This window comes from Acanthochromis polyacanthus, chromosome 17 (assembly GCF_021347895.1).
Source record: "Acanthochromis polyacanthus isolate Apoly-LR-REF ecotype Palm Island chromosome 17, KAUST_Apoly_ChrSc, whole genome shotgun sequence".
In the NCBI taxonomy this organism is placed as follows: Eukaryota; Metazoa; Chordata; class Actinopteri; family Pomacentridae; genus Acanthochromis; species Acanthochromis polyacanthus.
Genome location: NC_067129.1, coordinates 22,266,928 through 22,290,192, shown reverse-complemented (window position 1 = coordinate 22,290,192; position 23,265 = coordinate 22,266,928). Strand labels below are relative to the sequence as shown.

At 39.4% G+C, this 23,265-nt stretch overlaps 1 protein-coding gene across 1 annotated transcript in view; it reads right to left on the bottom strand.

Moving 5' to 3' along the window:
* The window catches only part of LOC110952294 (uncharacterized), a 133,910-nt gene that overhangs the window by 16,496 nt on the left and 94,149 nt on the right, over nucleotides 1–23,265 (bottom strand). Inside the window, 4 exon segments of the mRNA XM_051937917.1 lie at nucleotides 7,670–7,767; nucleotides 9,783–9,918; nucleotides 10,105–10,290; nucleotides 16,858–17,029. Of these exon segments, the coding sequence (XP_051793877.1) occupies nucleotides 7,670–7,767; nucleotides 9,783–9,918; nucleotides 10,105–10,290; nucleotides 16,858–17,029 (592 nt within the window).

Genomic DNA, 23,265 nt, shown 5'->3' with positions numbered 1-23,265 from the left:
GTAGTTTGAAGTTGATTAAATTCCCAAAGAAAGAAAGTGCATCAATGCAATGCTGGGGGATAAAAGAAGTGTACCTATATACTATAGCACAATACATGTGTTTGTTTCATTGTGAAGATAAATGTATACTGTATGTATGTTATGAGGCAGATAATATGAAGCACAATGGAGCTTCAACAATAACAGCATCTGAAAAGAGCTATTCTTCATCACCTTTTGGCCTAGATATATTCACAAATATGCAACCTATAATAGGAATACAGAAAATGAGGAAAGATACAGGTACTTCCAACAAAGTGCTCATTTGTGAAGGCTAGACTACATTGAAGGCAAAGTATATGAGAGTTTCTATTAGAGACTGAAAAATGTCATTAGGATTTAAGGAACAGCATGAAACTGGTATAATCATATTGATCAGAAAAATTTCAATTTGTTTATAGTAATGATGATTCTTCCACTTTCAGTACGTGAACAACGTTATTAGGAAACACTGTATACATTTTTACTGTTATGCAGATAACACCTAGTTATATTTATCTATAAAGCCATATGAAAGCAATCATTTAGTCAAACTCCAGGCATGTCTGAAGGACATAAAGGCCGAGATGACATATAATTGTCTTATTCTAAATTCATACAATACTGATGCTGTCTTAACAGAAAGTTATTGTAGATGGCATTTCCTTCCCTTTATTTCTACTGCAACGAACTTTAGAGTTATTTTTTTTCCACAATATGTCCTTTGACTCAGACATAAAGTAAGTCTGTTGGACGGCATTTTTGATTTGGAAAATATTGTGAAAATCAGGAACATCCTGTCTCAGGGTTAAGCTGAGAAACTAGTTTATGCATTAGGCTGGACAAGTGTAATTATATCACAATAATTCTCTTCAAAATATCCAGTTGATCCAAAATACTGCAACCACAGTTCTGACAGCAGACAATCAGAGGGATTATATTTCTCCCATATTAGCTTCTCTTCAATGGCTCCCAATAAAAAACAGGATAGAATTTAAAATCCTGCTTCTAACATATAAAACTCTTAATGACCTAGCTCCATCTTCTCTTAAAGACCTTATTGTCTCGTATCAGCCGAACAGAGCCCTTTGCTCTCTGATTGTAGGTTTACTTCTGGTTTTCAGAGTTTCTAGAAGCAGAATGGGAGGCAGAACCTTCAATTATCAGCTCCTCTGTTGTAGAATCAGCTCCCAGTTTGGGTTCAGGAGGTAGAGACCATCTTCACTTTTAAAATTAGGCTTAAAACTTTCCTCTTTGATAAAGATTCCAGTTAGGGCTATGTTGTGAATTGGCGCTATATAAATAAAATGAAACTGATTGAACTGAAAACTGAATTCTATGTGAATAAGCATGCAGGACAAAATGCATGAATAAAGCAGAAAACATCAAACTGGGGCTCTGTACCGCACAGTAAGAATCCACAGACAGATAAACTCATATGCACTCATACATTTACAGAGCCCACCCCCTTAACCCACACAATGCCCATAAACACACATTCACATGCACTCAGATTCCCCTCATACTGCCCACACAAAACAAGGCTCATTACAGTTGCAGCTGGGTGTCATGTGGATAACCCTTCTCTTATCCCCCTCAGCCCGGGGAGTGGATGTGTTCCGGGGGAAAGCGAGGTTGAATTAATTGACGGCACCAAGCTCGAGAGTGTGATTACTTGGGGCTTGTCGGTAAAGTAGCAACAGGGCTGTGTTCAATTCCCAGCTCACATGTAGCACTCTGCCTCGGCTGGGTCGCCGCTTCTCACTGAGGCCTCATCTGACTGTCAAGCACAAAATTACCTGCGTGAAACTGAGCTGCACTCGAAACTACCACTGATGTCCGTAGAACAATGTTAAACTGCACAGCTCCAGGACTTTTTAAAATATCTATAGGGAAGTGTTGAGCCTGTCAAGGCCACACAAATGGCCTCAGGAGTGGGATGCTGACTCTACCTCTAAATGTGTATCAAATTTCCAGAAAAAGAAAGTAAAGGTCAGTGACTTAAAACCTGAACTTCAAAAATGAGGTGGCGTACACCCTGGACAGATTATCAGTCCTTCACAGGGCTAATGCAAAGAGACAAACAACATTTATGTTCACACTTCCAGCAATTTAAAATCACCAGTTAACCAACCATGTGATTCTTTGGACTGTGGGAGGAAGTCAGAGTACCTGGAGAAAAGCCAGGAAAAGGGACAAGATGCAAACTTCACACAGAAAGACCCCAGCGAAGTCAAACCAAGAACTTTGTGCTGTGAGAACACAGTGTTAACCACTGCAACACTGTGCAATCTCATCTGTCATTCTCAAATTCTAACTACAACTCTTGAATTGCACCCTTGTGGTTCAATTATAGTTTTCTGTCTAGCAGCACAGCTTCTCTTGCAAAAAACTGAATTTACTTTTAACCCTTAGATGCATAAGTGGGTCAAAAATGACCCGATGAGGTTGTTTTCTTGCAATATCTTTTTGTACTGAAAAGTTCTTATCATTTCATATTCCAGCTGTTCCTCAATAAACAAGTTTTTGATATAATTTTTAAGAATTTATAATATTTGTATTATTACCTCAAGCTTCCATAAATACATCAAAAATGACCCGCATGCATTTCCTACGGAATTTTCATGGAAGCATGTGATTCTTATTAACTGTGACTGATACATGTACGTAAGTATTATCTACTTTTTTTTTTAACCTCAGAAGATACGAGATGCTATCGAATTGACATTTTTTAACATACATGTACATTCATGACTCTTGTATAAAACAATATGTGTTATTATTATTATGTACCATCAAATTAGCCTACTTTATAGCTAGCCAAGCTAGCAAACATTGTTGTATGTAATGCTGGAAAAATGCCAACAATAAAGGATGTTGACATTTTTCTATTACTTTTTCAATTATCAAAATCTGTTATAAAGTGAAAAATAAACATATTTCTAACATGAAATCATTCTTGTGTGGACAAAAATAGAATAGAAACAATAATACAAATGATTATTCTTAACCAAATGATAAAAATGGCATAAAAAACATCTTGATTCTTATACAGGTCATTTTTGATCCACTTATGGAAGAGTGTAGGGTCCTATCACTTGTGCATCTAAGGGTTAAAAACTGACAGGCATTTCAGTATCTCCTACTGTATATTGTTGTCTGTTTCAGAAGTGTTTTACCAACATCACTTGTGCCTTTTTGAAACATGGTCTTTTTGTATAGAAAGGAAATGTACTTTGGTACAGACAAACATCTAGATTAGACCAGAGGCTCTGCTTGATAGCATGGACACATTCATACAAGTTAATCAGACCATTTTATTTGTACAGCTCATACTTCCTTTGAAAAGAGCCATACTTTATGTTTGCTGGAAACCAAACTGAACGTATGCTGTCCTCAATCATTTTGGAGTTTGCCTGAATAAGACTACTAACTATATTCACAAAACAGGTGCTGCTGTCAGTGACAAACACATATTTTACTCAGACTTTGAATTCCTTTGTGAATTTATGCTCAGCCAACTTTCACACAATGCATTTTGTCTGCTCTCCATTTGCCGGTGTCTCAGTTCATTGTTGCGACTGCCTTTTCGTGAGTCAACACCAGAACAGAGCAAAGACCTTCTGACTCTGAGGAGATCCTGCATTCTTTGCACAGATCGAACAATGGCTCAAGTGCCACCTTTAAAGGGCGGTTTCTAATCTTTCCCAACAGAGGGTGTGTGTGTGTGTACAAAAGGATGGCCATAGAGGTTCAGGATGCCAACTGTCCTCCCCCACCTCGATTAACCTTTAACAAAACCAGGACAAAGCTTTCTTATGCTTGGAAAAAACACAGCAAAACCAAACTGTATTTTTGCTTTCTTACTTAGTTTGTGCACATATCTCCAGCGTCGAAGCAATGCGTCTTGGTCTTCCCAACGTCCACCCAAACCACCTCATGCTGACACTAATACAGTTCATAAATGTAGTTCATCAAAGCTTGCCACTGAACATAACCATGTCAGCCACTACTTTATTTCTTCCAACATTGGAAAGACTGCTTAGTCATGTGTACACACGTGGACAAAATTGTTGGTACCCCTCAGTTAAAGAAGGAAAAACCCACAATTCTCACTGAAATCACTTGAAACTCACAAAAGTAACAATAAATAAAAATTTATTGAAATTAAATAATCAAAATCAGCCATTACTTTTGAATTGTTGATTAACATAATTATTTTAAAAAACAAACTAATGAAATAGGGCTGGACAAAAATGATGGTACCCATAACTTAATATTTTGTTGCACAACCTTTTGAGGCAATCACTGCAATTAAACGATTTCTGTATTTGTCAATGAGCGTTCTGCAGCTGTCAACAGGTATTTTGGCCCACTCCTCATGAGCAAACAGCTCCAGTTGTCTCAGGTTTGATGGGTGTCTTCTCCAAATGGCATGTTTCAGCTCCTTCCACATATGTTCAATGGGATTCAGATCTGGGCTCATAGAAGGCCACTTTAGAATAGTCCAACGCTTTTCTCTCAGCCATTCTTGGGTGTTTTTGGCTGTGTGTTTGGATCGTTGTCCTGTTGGAAGACCCATGACCTGCGACTGAGACCAAGCTTTCTGACACTAGGCAGCACATTTCTCTCCAGAATGCCTTGATAGTCTTCAGATTTCATCGTACCTTGCACACTTTCAAGACACCCTGTGCCAGATGCAGCAAAGCAGCCCCAAAACATTACTGAGCCTCCTCCATGTTTCACCGTAGGGACAGTGTTCTTTTCTTCGTATGCTTGGTTTTTGAGTCTATGAACATAGAGTTGATGTGCCTTACCAAAAAGCTCCAGTTTGGTCTCATCTGTCCAAAGGACATTCTCCCAGAAGCTTTGTGGCTTGTCAACATGCATTTTTGCAAATTCCAGTCTGGCTTTTTTATGAGTTTTTTCAGCAGTGGTGTCCTCCTTGGTCGTCTCCCATGAAGTCCACTTTGGCTCAAACAACGACGAATGGTGCGATCTGACACTGATGTACCTTGGCCTTGGAGTTCACCTTTAATTTCTTTGGAGGTTGCTCTGGGCTCTTTGGATACAATTCGAACGATCCGTCTCTTCAATCTGTCATCAATTTTCCTCTTGCGGCCACGTCCAGGGAGGTTGGCTACTGTCCCGTGGGTCTTGAACTTCTGAATAATATGAGCCACTGTTGTCACAGGAACTTCAAGCTGTTTAGAGATGGTCTTATAGCCTTTACCTTTAAGATGTCTGTCTATCATTTTTTTTCGGATGTCCTGGGACAATTCTCTCCTTCGCTTTCTGTTGTCCATGTTCAGTGTGGTACACACCTTTTCACCAAACAGCAGGGTGACTACTTGTCTCCTTTTAAATAGGCAGACTGACTGATTATGAGTTTGGAAACACCTGTGATGTCAATTAAATGACACACCTGAGTTAATCATGTCACTCTGGTCAAATAGTTTTCAATCTTTTATAGAGGTACCATCATTTTTGTCCAGGCCTGTTTCATTAGTTTGTTTTTTAAAATAATTATGTTAATCAACAATTCAAAAGTAATGGCTGTTTTTGATTATTTAATTTTCAATAAATTTTTATTTATTGTTACTTTTGTGAGTTTCAAGTGATTTCAGTGAGAATTGTGGGTTTTTCCTTCTTTAACTGAGGGGTACCAACAATTTTGTCCACGTGTGTAAGTGTAATTTCTAAAAAAACGGGATTACAGAGCCACAGGAGAGTGAATGACTTAACTAATGAAAGCATATTCTTCAGAGATATGTGGATAAAACACTTTAGTTGTTGACTGTTTTACTTTTTCTGAGTTAAACACAGTATCAAGTAAAAAACTCCTTTAGCTCTTAACTGCACTGCTTTTGTCTTTCAACCAAGAAGCTCAGCTTACTTTATGGCAATTCTGGCATTTACCTAAATCTAGAAGGGTCTGTACAGACCTTTCTACAGATGAGACATGAGCCAAAAAATAAGTGCCCACATGGGCTGTTCATACTGCAAGCATGACGAATGTGCATCTGCTGGTTGAGGAGAGGTGAGGAGATTCTCTGTCATCCACACCTTTATTATTTATCTTTATAAGGGTTGCATACTGGCTTGGTGTTTAGCACTATCTCTCCACAGTTCGTGTCCTGGCCTGGGCCTGGGATCTGCATGTTCTCCCTGTGATTGGGGGGATTTTCTCCAGGTTAGGGTTAGGATAATTCTAAATTGTCCACAGGTGTGAAGATGAGTGTGATTGTTTGTCTCTATATGTAAACATGTGATAGACTGGTGACCTGTCCAGGTGTTCTCTGCCTTCACCCTAGGTCAGCTGGGATAGACTCCAGTGCCCCACGACCCTAGTGAGGATTAAGCGGTGTATAGATATTGGATGGATGGATGGAATTTTACCTGAAGCAGTTGCTGCTGGACTTTGGATAAGCTTTGATTTTTACAGACTCTCCATCAACAGTATCTATACACATTGGGAAAGTCTAATTTCTTCAGTAGTCCTGTGCCATGTGCACCCACTGTGTTCAACACAAATCAGGAGTAATTACTGACATGGTGCCACAGCCCAATCTGTAACTAGCTGCTATATCTTGTAAAAAGTGCAAAGCCACAGCTTTTCAGAAACATCCACAGGAGCCCCGTGTCTTTTTCTGCATTCAGTATGTGGATCAATGTGACCAACTGTGTAGCAGACCTACGGGTACCTTTCGTAGTGTGAATAGAGCCACTTGCGCGTCTTCTGTCTGCTTTCAAAGTCTGCCCTAGTCTGCACACGTGGACATGAAAAGCATGAACTAGCCCTTATAAACTGATACATTTAGCCTGAAAAGCGTTACTGAACATGTCTGCATTCAGTTCTAATATTTCAAATGCCGTTGAACAATTTTTTGCAGTTGACTAAATCGGTAATAATCTCTTCCTTTGAATGGTGTAGCTTTCAGCTAAATTTTTAATGAATCACTAAGAATCAGAATAAGGCTCATTCATATTCACAACAACCTAAGGTTTAAAGAGGGAAAATACAGCGACTGTCCCAAGTATCCTAAAACAAGTACAGAAGCTGTCTGAGACTGAAAATTGAACTGGAATACAGGAAATATTAAAACCACAAATGTGTCCTTGTGCCATAAAAAAATCCAATTTCAGGCATTCATGTGGGTTTCACTGCTCTGAAGCCTTTCATGCAAAGAAGATAAACCATTTGCGGTCATAATATTTCCTGTCCACAATAATTCTGTGACACTTTACTTTCTTTTCACATCTCACAGTGGTAAAAGTTTGTCTGCAGGTTGTTGACTAATAAGAAACAAAATGAGGATCTGTAGCAACTCTATTTTATTTCCTCTGTCAGTCTGAATGGCATCATCAAAACATTCTTTCTATAAATGAAGAAGTCCTCACACGACTTTCATCTGCAGTCAGACCTGACAGGATCATGAAAGCTCCCCCAAACATCGGGGGAATAAACAATTTCCATTTTGTTTGACAGCAGGGGGCTGTGTTCAGACAGAGACAATGAAAAGGCACCCAGGGGGGTTTCTGTGAAATGTAAAGAGGCCCTTTTAATAATAACAAATTGAGACGGTGGGTGGGGAGGGCACAGGAGGGAGACAACGTGTCGGCCAAAGCATCGCCGCTCGGGCGTCTTTACCTGCGAGTTCTGGATCTGGATGGTTCCCGGCGGCAGCGCCTGCGTTAACACTTGCCCTTGCGATGTCACCATGGCAACTGGCTGGTACAGGGTCCCACCTGAGGGGATAATTTGCCGCCATGAGTATCAAGTGGCTGCAGCAGCTACCGGCAGCCACATCCTGTGCAGCCACCAGAGCCTTATTAACTACTTCTTGTCATGCTCGCAATCAAAAATGTAGCAAACAAGAGACTAAATGATTAAATTCAAGGTGCATTAATGCCCTTTAACTCAGAAAGAAAAAAAAAGGAGGAGGAGTGTGTTTTTGCTGCTGGCTTAATTAGCCTTGATCAACACACTCTTATCACAGTCTGTTTGAGCTCTTCAATGTGTAGTGATCAAAGGCAGAGACATTGATTTATTTTGGGTTAAAAGGGATTTCCAGAGGGCAGGATTAACATTTCACTGTACAGGCTTGACATTATAAGAACCTATCAGCCTGTAAAGGATACTTAGCACGACCCTCTGATACACATGTACACCAAACTCCGTCACTACAGATACATATATGGGATAACGTGTTTTTATAATAGCATTTAAATGTTGTGGTTTGTCGGAGAATGCTGTGTGCTGTGTGTACATGTGCTGAATGACTACTGGTTATTTTTCATTAGATGCTTATATGTGACAGTATGGATTGTAAATAGTCAAACTGATGTTGGCCACTGTTGGCATGTGTGCATAGTTTTAACAGCACACGGTGAGTCAAATCTCATTTCATCAACACAAGACTGCATAGCATTCATAATAATAACTTTGTACGTAAAGCACTTCAAAGTTACCACTGTCAAAACAACAAAAAAACAGACAGAAAGCTCACATCTTCTAGCGTTATGACGTAAATTAGAGATGAAGAAAATCGCTAAACATAATAGAACTACAATACAACACAAATATCAAACTGAATAATTGGAAATTACAAAGAAAGTATTTCTCATGAACAAGGCAGCAGCACTTCAAAAAAGACTGATGGTATTCATCTGACTAAAACATGAATAAAGGCAATCCATGTGCTCAGAGCTACTTTCTGAAACTACTTTTCCTCAGCTGTCACAGCCTGACTGAAGCTCCCTCACACATGATTACATGATTAGTCGATACACGAAGTCTAATATCATCTGTCATTATTTTAAAGTCATAAATCACTCAGTTGTAACTGGAAAAAATGAGACGGACAAAAGCTGAATGTGTGAAACTTTTTGTAGCATCCAGGTCTAAATTTCTGATGTGACGAGACTCATGGTAAACAAGCGGCACCACCAGGCCTGATATAGAATATGCAGTTGTCTGTGACTGATGTAGAGGTGGAAGTTAAAGCCAAAATTCATTAAAATGTGATCTATGTGTGTAGGAAATACAACTGGGCTCAGTATTATGGAACTACCGATCTCCAAGGGTCATAGAAAAGAAAAGAAAATGCTATGTGAAAGTCAAGCTGAAGCGGTGCCAAAAATCACACATTTGATCAGTGCTGAAACAGTGCTTTGAAAGTTACCTAGATATCATCAAACCCTGCATAATAACAAAATAGAGTGTGCTGCTTCTGTTGCTGACAGATTGTAGCGTATTTGTAGTTAATGGTCATGCCATTAAATCTGTGCATATTGTTTCTCAATTCCATGGATTTTCACGTAAATATGTTTTCTACTACATGACACCTAGAGGCCATCTCGGATAATTGGGGAAGGGGGCAAGTGTGGAAGAAGCACACCTCATAACAATAGCTATAGGATGGGAATAAAACCTACTGAGAGCCACCAGACCAATATCACATCCAAGTATAAATCCTCTATACATAAATAGGTGCATTGCGACTATAAGAATTTTTGTACTTATTTTTATTTTTTTGCGGAGACTTAACAGTTTTGTATAAAATGTAGCTGCATGTCCAACCAGAGCAGCCAAAACTGCTCCAAGACTCAAGGATGACCAGATTTTTCTATCCCATTTCAATTTATAGCTCAAATGGTCCCTTTTAAATGTGACATTCCACAACAAAAGCGAGCCGAAATGAAGAAGTGCATGTGTCAGGGTCCTAGTGTTTTGATGTTTGTGCAAGCAATGACATGCTTACCCGATACCACTTGAGAGTTGATGGTGGTCATGGCGACACTGCCCTGTTGCAGACCCCCGGCAGGCACCACAATCCCTGAAGGGTTAACAGAGCTGGAGACAGAGGTCATGGATGGAGAGGAGGTCTGAATTAGTTCCTGGGGGATCACAGAGGGAGACACTGGTGAGCAATTGTAAGGAGGGATCTCTACTTCTTGTGAGAGAGAAAACTCCCAATGGCAAAATCTACCTGATGATAAATGGCAATGTGTATCTTGGGAAGTGCTACTTATAGAGAGATACCTTCGAGGAACTGTAAGATCCACAGTGGGTCCATGACTGACCTGCTGCATGCTGAGACTGGTGTGTGATGGAGAGTAGGGTCCACCGAGGTCATTACGGAGGAGGTTGTCGCTGTGCATCTTGGTCTTCAGGCAAGTGATGTAGCGATTGCAGAAATCCTTACAGAGCTCATTGACCTTCTCCAACTCCAGTAGATGAATCCGCAACACCTGAATGGCTTTTACCATCTGAGAGAAACAGAGGCAAGCCATGAAAAAGACCACATTTCTATTCATGCCCCCATTAATTATGATGTTATTCAGTTGTTACGACAACTTTAGAATTTTAAAGGATCGTGAAATAACTCATATTTTCATATGACCAATCCGGTCCATAGAGCGACTTTGCAAAGTGTAAAAATGACAGAGACGACATTAACTGTAAATTGTAAATTTGTAAAACTATCAATTTAAAATAATTCCTAGACCTTGACAAACAGAAAACAACGTGGTTTTAAAGCAGTGCTTAAACACTACAGTGCTCTGTTGTCTCAGATCCATATAATCAAAAGACAAATGATACACAGATTAAACAGAAATGGTAAAAAACAGAAGCACAAGTATGGATCAAGCTTCAAATAGATCCTCCATTTTTCCTAAGATGCAACTGAATATTATCTTTGACAGGGCCCCAAATGAGACCCCTGAAACTAACGATTTTTAATTTTATGATACTGGGGTATAATTCATAGTTGTCCTCTGTTTCTGGAAGCTTAATTAAATGCAGAAAAGTCATTATAAATGCTTTACTCAGGCACACTCACATGAGCTGTGAGCCACTTAAAAATCTTTAGCACACACAGTACAGATGTTGCTCAGCCACATATGCTTGAGATCTATTCAAACTTACAATTGACCACAGTCAGTGAAATCAAATTTAAAAACCAAACCGTCACAACACTAGATGTAGAACAGTTGAAATGAAGTATTTCCAGTCAGTTTTTAAAAAGTGAGATGTGATGAGAGCAAGTGACATTCAGCAATGTCTTTTCCAGATGAGCAAGGAGTGGCATTTAACTTGTTTTAATGTTCCAAAGATGCATCTAGATTGCACATATAAAGGCCGGCGTGTTTCTACTCCCAAAGCCAGAAATAAAAAAAATGAACCTCTACAACAAATAAATGGATCTTGTCCACTGATTGAGAACTTGTTTTGTGGGAGCCTAAAAGACATATATTGGACTTTATGGCACACAGTGACAACACAACCTCACCTCAAATGTACATTTAACATTTTTAAAGCTTTCAACTGCTCCTCACAGCCTTCATCAGCCAATGGACAATGGGGGACGGCATTAAAAAACTACAGCTCCAATTATTTTGATACACATTCTGTTCATAAGTGAAGAATCAATATCCACGCTCAAAGTGCAACTAAACTCCGAAACCCAACAGCACGCTAGCCTTTTCATGTTTGAACGCAGCACAAGAATAATTCAGGGTAAGTGGGAATAAACAATCTGTTGGCTTTTGAGAGGTCTCAGCATTAAACTGTTTAAGATTTTAAAAGCCAACAGCAGAGGTTTCTGTTCAAACATTTCTATATATTGATGATGTCTACAAGTCTACAAAGACTTTATGACAGAATACAGACCATCATGCGACAATCTTCACTAAAACATGGCCTAAAGGAAGTCTTGCAGTAGCTTCTTAAGACTTATGAAGAAGCTGTGATGGCAGGCTTCACAGAGTGATACCTCTGATGCATCGAGGTAAATCTTCCCAGAACATAACTAGGAAAGCACTCAGAGAGCGCAGCACTCTGCCAACACTGCTCATTCGTTGTATAATTTCCAACCAATAAGTCCCAATAAGTCCGCAGTGGTTGATTTGTAGTAGGATTACAATCATGTGATCGTCAGTAGGCAGCTGATGTAGTGTTCATTTGTCATAGCTAACAGTCAGACACACCACTGCTGATTGTCACACAACTCCATCACGTTCCTTGGCACAGTAATGAAACTCCTATGCATATGCAGACAATTTGAATAAATGTAGGGGTCAGAGAGGAACTTTTGATACTGAACACACATTTCATTGGAATTGTAAGGAAACAGCTTATTCCAGGTTTATTCAAAGACAACTATTGATAAAGCCAATGACAGACAAACATTTGCTCACATTTTGAATGTGTGAAATGTCTAAAACCTATAAAAGAGTTGGATGCAATCATGTTGTTTGCAGTGCTGACGTGTTTTTAAATCATTTGCTGAACGTACAACATACATACACTACCATTCAAATGTTTGGGGTCACTTAGAAACGTCCTTATCTTTCAATGAAAAGCATTTTTTTTAATCAAGATAACATGAAATTAATCTGAAATACAGTCTAGACATTGTTTATGTGGTAAATGACTATTCTAGCTGGAAACAGCTGATTTTTAATGGAACATCTCCATAGGGGTACAGAGGAACATTTCCAGCAACCATCACTCCTGTGTTCTAATGCTACATTGTGTTAGCTAATGGTGTTGAAAGGATAACTGATGATTAGAAAACCCTTATCAATTATGTTAGCACATGAATAAAAGTGTGAGTTTTCATGGAAAACAAGAAATTGTCTGGATGACCCCAAACTTTTGAACGGTAGTGTATAATTTTGCGCTCTCTTCTTTTCAGCAGTTAGCTGACCATCAACAGCCTGGATTTTCTCCACTCTGAGTAGCACCCTGTGGCACACTCACTCAAAGTCACCACTCAAGGTCAACAGAATGGTCAGAAAAGTGCTTGGCCAAGGAGGAGATAAATCAGCTAATTAAACTGCACTCGCTTAATCAAGGGACCAGTAACTCTTGCACCCATCACAGCCAGTCAGGCCCAGCGTAACGTTACTGCCCTGTGGAAGAGTTAGTGCCCTCTGGGAGGAACACCGGCACCCAGTGCCTCATAAAACACACAGATGCAGGGTTAATTGACTGTTCAGCACTTGTCGGCCTGCCATCCCAAGTACTGTAACGACAAGAGTGCACTTTTTTTTTGAAATTTCTTGTCTCGGTCTTTGTCTCTGTCTGGCTTTAACTCCTCCCCCTCTTTTGTCAGTGAACATGATCAGCATCATCCTTCTCATAATTTGTAATTACTGCTAGCTCTGGTGCAAGGAGAAGGGCAGGGGGAGGATGGGTAATATTACATGAGTATAAATGATGCAAACAGCCATTTCTACTGCTTTATTTCTTTCTTAAGGGGCATTTCCACCAGCGCCAATTCTGTTGCAGTTTGCAAACCTAAATTTGAACCAACATGCATGTCTCCACTACAAAAAGAAGTTTGGAAGCAGGGAGGTAAAATATAGCATGGCCTGAAGCTTGAACCCTGACTGTCACAGAATATTTTATTTCAAGGAGAAAAACATTCTACCTCACTCACTCAGGCTTTTGAGTTTTTACAAGCTGCTTTTAATGTTACCCAGTCTTGTTTATAAGTGGTTTTAAACATAGACAAAACCAAGGGTTTTCTCTCATACCAGGGTGCTAGAACCGAACATTCCACATATTGTACCATCAGAAGGAAAATCTATAGAGCTAGTTTTAAATTACAAGTACTTGGGTTTTATCCTTGATCAGGAACTTTCATTTAAAGCCCATATTAAGAACTTGGTCACTAAACTTAGGGTGAAGCTTGGGTTCTTCTTAAGAAATAAAATGTGCTTCTCTCTCAGGGTCAGAAAGAAATTAGTGACAGTGACCTTCTTGCCCATAATTGACTATGGAGATGTGCTTTATTCGAGTGCTTCATCCAAATGTCTCCAGTCCTTGGACACTGTTTTTCACTCGGCACTGAGATTTGGTACCGCCTGTAGTCGTCTCACCCACCACTGTGAACTGTATTTTAAATCAGACTTGCCTTCCTTGAGTGAACACACATACACACATTGGCTGACTCTAGTGTATATGGTTCTTGTAAGCTTAATTCCTCCCTTTTTGTGCACTTTATTACAATGAACAAACAACTGCTATGCCTTACATTCCTATACTATTCTTGTTTTATCTATTCCTCACGTGAGGACTTAATTTGGAAAAACAGCCTTCAGCTTTGCTGCCCCCTCGGCATGGAATACTGTACAGACTGAACTGAAACTGTCCGAATTTATTCCACTTAGAGCCTCCCGTTTTATCCTATCAGTTAGGCTGCTGCACTCTGATCAAGTAGTATGTGAGTCACAGGGTTTTTAGGTAGACTTACAAGAAACTGCAATAGCCAAGGCTTGAAGTTACAAAAGCATGCTTTAGTTTTTCTTCACTCAGTCTGAAAGAGAAGTGGTCTCATCTTAGCAATAATTCTAAGATGATGACTGCTACTTAGTTGACAAAAGTGAGATTACATTTCAAGATATGTCCAGGTTTTTGGCGGCATCCTATGTATGATTTATCCCAAACAATAACTTTCTCTGAGGAGTAATCCCCCAGGAAACAGAGATTCCCTCCACAACAGTGAAGCCAATTTTCAAGACTATGCAGGAGGACTTTATGACCCACAGCATCAAAGCTGGAAGGAGATCTAGGAAAACTAAGACTAGAAGCATATTTTAATTGTTATTTTGAAAATCCCTGAACCGCTTCTACCAATGCAGTCTCTGTGCTGTGGAGGCCTCAAAGGAGTGTCATGTCTTAAGGATAGTGTTGTGTTTCGTCAAAGTATGCACCCAATCAAAAATAACTCTTCTAAAATCTTATTCCAAAAAGAAGAGGTTTGGTGTTGATCTAGCCTAGCCACGCTAGACAACCCACAGCAATGAATTTAATTCTCTGCCAGGGTGGGTCTAGTTACCCTCCATAAGGCTCGAGGCTGGATTCTCCTAAAACCGACCGGACGAATCACCATGAAGTGTAGAGTCAGAAGGCGGGCGTTACTAAGTGACGACAGAGGCGCGACGATTCTGAATAATCTTTCTGTTAACATGTCTGTAATATACTTGAGCTTCACCCATTGACTGTATAAATAAGGCTTCACCGAACTACCGCATCCTCTGATTTCCGGCGCTCTAGGAGCCTATTCGTTGCGCTGATTGGTTGTATACCTACCCAATTGCTGCAGAGTGATTTGATAGACAACCTTTTAGCCCGCCTCCCTCCCTGTCGAGTGTGCCTAGACCCTGGCGTCTTCAGAGCATGGGTCTAGCGCGGCTAGGCTAGTGTTGATCAGTAGCAACTAAAAATGAAGCAATCACAATAATTTCTTGTGAAAAGTGTCACTAACCACGGTTGCCTTAAAAGCATCAGGGAAAGAGCCTTTACAAAAAGATGTCACAATGCATAACTCCATGTAATGGGAGTTGATGACAGTTTTAAAAACAAGGTGTTTATTGAGTCAAATGAGTAAGCACAGGGTCGCTCTGCCTACTAACTACACTCTGTATCTATGAGAGAAAAAATTACTGTAAATTATTTGAAAAGTGCTTAGTGCTACCTAAACCATTATGTGGGTCATTGCAGAATTGGAGGGCATTTCGGCATCAAAATTTTTGAAAGATATATTTTCTCTTTTACAATTTTATGCTTCATATTCATAAATAATAGGCAATAAACTATCAATGGTTTGATTGGCTCAGCTAACACATCAAGGGCACCATTTTTAATTCCATGCTTTAAAACTGTACTATAATTACAGTAACAGGGTTGCTAATCCATGCTAATGTTAGCTTTTTCTCAGGAGTAGAAGCTAGATATTTAGTTAGCTGTTACTGCTGACCAAGAGGACAAACTTACTGATGGAAAAAAGTAAAGGAAAAAAGTAAATAGGTAGAGTGAGGCATTCAATCAAAGCTGGCAATGTTATGAAAATATGAAAAATAAAAGACAGGACATAGCTTTGCGGTACCCATTCTTTTGGAAAACTGTTTGATGATGCTAATTCCAGCATGTCATGTGACTCACTGTTTTTATCTTCTAGTTAAAAAGGTTATGCTAACAGGGTTGCGTTGATGTTGTGGGACACACGTTCCATGCGTGGTAATTATTATTTAAAATATTATGTTGATTAAAAAAATCCCACATTTACAAGAGACATCAATGAAAAAAGAATACCAAAAAAGGTTTATGTTTAATTTTAACAATTTTATTTAAGATTCAGTTTGGTCATCAGAGGGGTGGAACAAGAGAAAAACTGCATTTTAGGGGGAACTTCAGCCTTATTTGGTATTTAAGAATATTTTTCAAACATTGTTTTCCCCTAATTATTTTAGATTTGGTCTCTGGACGAGTAAATTTGTGCAACAACTGTACGTTTTAATATTTTGTACATGGATTATTTGAGATTTGATGGGTGAGATGTAAAATATCCTCCAATTCTGGAATGACCCATGTGACATTATCTGAGTAATTTTCATTTTAATTGTTACTTATGTCGGAATTCGACTTAAAAAAAGCATTACTTACAATTCTAATACTTAAAAAAATCCCTAGGCCATGTCGAAGTGGGTGTTAATAGTTGTGAAAATATTGTGCAGATATCCAGAATTACTTAAATATCTCTCTTAGAAGGAAATCCATTTTTGCTCGAGCCTTGGAGGTAAACAATATGACCTGCCATCTTGCTTGGCTTTCCTTGACCTATGTTGACTGTAAAAAATAAAGTTAAAATGATGCATTGGTACTTCTACAAAGTGGTGGAAAAAGTTTGCTGGTTTGTAAGGTGGCATCCAGGCTTCATGGTGAGGAGATCTAGTTCAACAACAAGAAGCATCGTTCTTTGATGAAGTGGAGCATGTTCCCTGACTGATTATTTAACATACCATCTGTCACAGTCGTTGACTTACCAAGTTGTCCAGCTCTGGATCTTCACTGAAGAACGGCTTGTGTTCTCGCTCCTGCTGGTGCACAAAGTTTTCAATATCCACATCGAAGCTGGCTGACGTGATGCATTCAGATCCCTGCGTGGCCTGCTCACATTTCTCAAACAACAATGCCAGCAGCGGGAACAATGGATGTCTGAGGAGAGACAAAGAGAGACACAGTAGGTGTCTGTTTATATATTCTTCAATGTCACGTCTTTAATTGTGTAGTTGTTGTAAATGTCAGACAAGCCAAAACTGGAGCTTTGAAACTTCTCGTTTTAACACATTTCTTATGTCCCATTGCATTAGAAGGCATTTAGAGCTTTGTAGGAGTTTTGGGAAAAGTTTCCTTAGCCTTTACCTCAGTTGGCAATTTCCTACATTTCCCAAAAAGCTTTTCCAGAACCCCAGAACAGGACTGTCGATCCAATTTAGGGGTGCAAACATGTTAGCTACTTCTTCTGTAGAAAAATCTCTAAGGTGGGAATTGGTTTAGGATGGATTTTTCCTTGAAAGCAGCATATTAAATTTGCAAGGTATTTCACGTGGCCTTGTTTCCAACAGTACATTAAAACCTTAAGAATAAAATACACATTTTACCATATCCATCACATTACAATATCAACTGAGTGCTTTCATAGGTAGATTATCATGACCATGGATCCTAGGAAGCCTGCCCAGACATCGAATCATGGACTCATCCTCTTGTCCTTTGGCAATCCACATTAGATCCATGTAACACCTGCAAGGTGATTTTGCTATTCCCTTTAAGTTAACATTTGAACAGGAGACCGTTGTGCAGTAGATGTGAGGCTACTATATGAAGCTATTGATCTGTTCCAAAGAACATGGCATGTATATCAACTGTTTTTCATTTTGAAATCCTGGAGGGGGCTGGATGAATGTGTGGATGAACCCGGTTGAAGGAAGAATTGCCAAACACAAGGGTTAGTTTCTCTTTCTTTCTAAGTTTACACTTTGCTTTTGCAAACAGAAGTCATTTTTTTTTCCTTGAGTTGCAGTCAACATTTCCACTAACCAAGTGATTTAACTGGCTATATGTTAAATAGCACCCACACACAATTTTATTTATTTATTTGTTTATTGGTAAAAATTACACTTTCAAGTTGTTAGGCCTTAGAAATTTAACCTTTTAAAACTTCACATTGAAACTTTGCCGACAAGTCATTCTGTTTCAGTACAGTTGCGTGAGTCCTTTCTGTTGTATTCTACTGTGTATTCTTTAGTTGGGGGATGCAGGAAACAATATCACTCAATGAGTTCTTCATCTTTGTAAAATTATTTACTTATTGACTCAGTGTAATTAGATAAGCTTGTCTGATTGTCAGTGTTGGAATCTGTAACTTCAAGTCGATTAAATGTCTAAAGAACATTTTACTCAACATCCATCCATCCATTATCTATTCACCACTTAATCCTCAGTATTTGGGTTGTGGGGTGGCTGCAGTCTATCCCAGCTGACTTAGGGTGAAAGCAGGAGACACCTTGGACAGGTCGCCAGTCTATCACAGGGCTACATAGAGAAACAAACAGGCACACTTGCATTCATACCTATGGGCAATTTCGAACTACCAATTAACCTACGTGATGAGCATTAATGATCTAAATGTTTGTTGATTTATCCTTTTATCTGACAAATTTATCAATCATTAACTAACAGTTTCAGCACGAGTACTGATTTTTGGCCATGACACATAACAAAACTGTCATATATAATGAGGCTCCGGAGGAATGTTAATCTGGCCTTGCTTGGGGTGGGAGGTGAAATATGACAGACACATGAGCTCTGGACAGGATTAAAATTACCGACCAGTGCAGGTAATAATGAAATCCCCTACCTATTCTACAGCAATACATTTAGTCAGAATGGGGCTTGTTATCTGTAATACATATGCGTCTGCTTATTTCTATTGACAAATCCTCCATGGGCCTGGGCACAAGCCCACTTTGCTCGTGTGGTTTGTCTTTCGTACAATATATGCAAAGATTCATTACTGGAGAGAAGAATTGAAGAAATACAGTCATATAAGCTCCACTCCAAAGCACTTCTCCCGCCCTCGCTTTACTTTTAATAGCTTAGCAGCTCCATGACATTCCCTAAAGGACATGCTGAACATACGCACAAGGTTCAGCGCGAGATCAAAAAAAGATCTTTAAGTGGATAGGATATGGTCCAGTGACAGCGCCAGGATTCAGAGTGTCACCTACATTGTAACCATCTGCCTTTTATTGGCAATGTCACTCGCATAAGATCCTCCACGTATACTGTGCAATGGTCCATATTGCACTGGTGAATGTAGTACATGCCAAATTTTTATGCTTGGAAGAAAGCCACTGCCCTAATTGCTGGGGTGACCAGTACCACGATGCAATAAAATGTGAGGAGATCTCGGACAAGGGACTGACTGAAGATCAAAAGTTCAGATATAAAGTTATAAATAGATGTGCTCCAAAGAACATTTTTCTTTCTTTTTTTCCTCCATTCTTCAGTCCTCTCATATACAGTTCTTGATCTTACCTTTGAATCTCAGGAAACCTGGGGAAATTATCAAAATATTTCCCTGTCAAATGATTTAATATTAGCAGTTGGCAGTATGTACCGACTGGTTACTTAGTTGTGGCTTATGCTGTTTGGAGTCACACAGGCAATTTCACGTTTCCATGAAAACTCACACTTTTATTCATGTGCTAACATACTTGCACAAGGGTTTTCTATTCATCAATTAGTCTTTCAACACCATTAGCTAACACAATGTAGCATTAGAACACAGGAATGATGGTTCCTGGAAATGGACCCCTCTACTCCTCCATAGATATTTCATTAAAAATTAGTCGTTTCCAACTAGAATAGTCATTTACCACTTTAACTATGTCTAGACTGTATTTCTGATTAATTTAAAGTTACCTTCATTAAAAAAATTGCATTCTTTCAAAATTAAGGACATTTCTAAGTGATCCCAAACTTTTGAATGGTACTGTATGTTTCTCAGGATTTAAAATTCAAGACGTTATCACACAAACACTGCTTGGAGCTAAAAGCCATATCCAGGAGACGAACATTTCCTCATCCGATTCTGCATTACATTAAAGCCCATTTGTGTGGAATCAAATGTGATTGTAGTCAAATGATTCTGATTGCACAAGTGTTTGTTTGTACAAAAATGACACAATCATGGCTACAGCTGATACACTTTCACATCTGTGAGGGGATGGTGATGCATGATTTTAAAATAAATGGAAATAAAATTTGAGTAACTGAATTTTATTTTTAAATGAACACTGGTGCATTTGTCTGTCTGTTTCAGTTTGTTTAGGTTGTTAATGAGACTCTTGTTATAACAAAGTGTGAAACTGCCCAAAAAGACAAGTCTTTGTCCGCTTTCAATAAGACCTAGGCCTCAGTGTTCTGTGGTGTGGCTACAAAACAATCACCTACATAATTCTATGACAGTAAGTATGCTACCGTTCAAAAGTTTTGGGTCACCCAGACAATTTCATGTCTTCCGTGAAAACTCACACTTTTATTCATGTGATAACATGTTTGCAGAAGGGTTTTCTATTCATCAATGAGCCTTTCAGCACAATTAGTGAATACAATGTAGCATTAGAAAACAGGAGTGATGGTTGCTGGAAATGTTCCTCTGTACCCCTATGGAGATATTCCATTAAAAATTAGCTGTTTTCAGCTAGAATAGACATTTACCACATTAACAATATCTAGACTATATTTGATTAATTTAACGCTATCTTCACTGGGAAAAACTGCTTTTCTTTCAAGAATAACATTTCTAAATGACCCTAAACCTTTGAGCGGTAGTGCATGTGATGATAGATTTCATTCAAAAACTAAGCCACTGAATCATCATGCCGATCTGTAGGACTTTATGTTTAGAGCTTTTGGCTTTTTCCTTGGTTCAGGCAAATGGCACCAACTAGAGCAGTAACATTGCAGGCTTTCAGCCAAATCAAACATTTAGATTTAGATGTTACCAGTCTATCAAATGGAATTTTGGTGTCTAAACGTAACCGAACACAGAGTGAAGAACAGCCAAAGAAAGCAAAAATCAAAATGAGACTTAAGTCGCAGAATAAAACGATAATTATGATCTGACTTAAGCCTTGTTTTCAGGATGACAGTCCTCTGACTTACACCTCCTCAATCCCCTCCATCATCCAAATGTGGATTTATGTTCCTCTTTGTAATTACAGTTAAATCGTGGCTACATATTAGAAAGTGGAGGAAGTCCCTACCTGGCCATATGTAATGGAACAATGTGTGTTGATAATGCCTTTTGAATGATGAAACATCCAAATCAAGTGGCCAAGCTGTGCAACCACAAACTGAAAAAGCCTTCAGTTTTAATGAACCACTTCTATTTTTTCACAGAAGACAGTTCGACAGATCATAGCAGGAAAAGCATTAATGATGGCTGCAGTCCACTTAGGGGACGTCCTGCTATTGTACATACAGATTCACTGTCATGGCTCAAAGGGACACTTAATGAAACTGAGCTCTCCATCCATCTATCCATTGTCTATACATCACTGAATCCTCATTAGGGTCACAGGGAGGCTGAAGTCCATCCCTGCTGATTTTGGGCAAATTCAGGAGACATCCTGGACAGGTCACCAGTCTATCACAAGGCTACATACAGAGACATACAATCACACTTACACACATCTACGGACAATTTAGAGTTACCAATGAACCTCAGTATGTTTTTGAACTGTGGGAGGAAGCTGGAGTACCCGGAGAAAACCCACGCATGCACAGGGAGAACATCCAAAGTAAATGCAGAAAGACCCCAGGAAGGTGGGGACGCGAACCAGGGATCTTCTAGCTGCAAGGAAAAAGTACTAATCACCAAGCCACTGTGCAGGTCAAACTGAGCTCTCATTAATGTTAATACTTCCAGCTGTACTCTTCCAAAAACTGCTACTGTCAAAGCCCTTACATGAGAACTAAACTGCTTTTGCCTTTATTATAGGGGCAACTGAAGAAAGACAGAGACTACAGAGACAGAGACAGAGACAAACCTAGGTCTCTGGGTTAGTAAGCATTTGGCACAGCTAGTTATGGTAATCTTTCATTTTTCATACTATTTGACAAAATCAACAACTAATTTGAGAAAAAAAATAGCTTATTTGCTTCTAGAAAACAGGAAAGAGCGGCTAGTTTTCCTTTGCTAAAGTTAAGTCAGGGTATATTTTCTGGTTGGAATGAATACTCTAAGCTATTTTTCATGACATACTTAATTGTGCACTAAATTCTGTGGTAAGGTAAGATGTCAAAAAGACATTCTTGACTTGATTTAGTTTTTGCTATACAAGTGTTTAAGAGAGGCTTATGCTTTGGGTTTGTGCAGCTTTAGGCCACTTTCCCTTCTTCAGTTCCAGGTGTGAATATAGACTTTCCGTAGCTTCCCACTGGAATTTAGGACAGGTGCGAGGTGGCAGCAACATTTACAGGAACAGCCCCCTAACTGGCCCTTTCAGCCTTTCCGTTTCCATTGCAGTGTAGGGTCAGACAGCGTTGACTATGACGTTAAATAAAGTGCACTAAAACAAATAGTAGTTACGTATGAGCACGGAGGGAAACATAACAACGGAGGGTTGTTATGTTTTTCTATACGGCGAATTTTACATTAAAGATGGTGACATTAGAGAGGAGAAGATTGCTACTCAAGAAGGACATCAAGAAGGCATAAAATTTTGCTTGTTGCCCTCTAAAATACAGGGGAGGTTCCTGCGGTCAGACGTGCACAAAGATTCCAGCTGCCCTAAAATAATTTCCGAGGACCTGCAATGAAAACTGGTCTTACGTGAACGAAGGGCGGTTCTGTTATTTCTGTGCGCTCAATGCTGGATACAAGAAGCTTAATCAAACCAAATAAAACACATAGTTATTGAGTAGTTTGCGTTTTTTCCTGAACGTCTAATTGATTTTTACACTTGCTGACAGTGGTTTGCTTCATGATAATCATCTACTGGAGGTGAAATGTATCTCACACTTTTATTTCACACAGTGTCATTGTTTTGAACGTGCATGAGTGTGTCAAGTGCATTTTGCAGGGGACTGCACTGGCATGGAGGCAGGCTGGGCCCCTGCTCAAGCTCTAACCCATGGCTCTCATTTGCAGCCTTTAATAGTCGTCTATATTATACTCTAATCTGCCTGATCCCAATTTAATGCCGCTCCCTCTGCCAGACGTGGCAGGAATACTAAACAGGAGAGTCACGTGTGGAGTGGAGAGCCTCTGCCTTGTCTGTTTAATATCTGCTTGTGGTGGGGTGGAGAAGAATCTGGGTGGGGGTGGTGGAGGGAGGGGGCTATAACTGAGAGCAAACAGGGTGACTCTCAGCACTGCA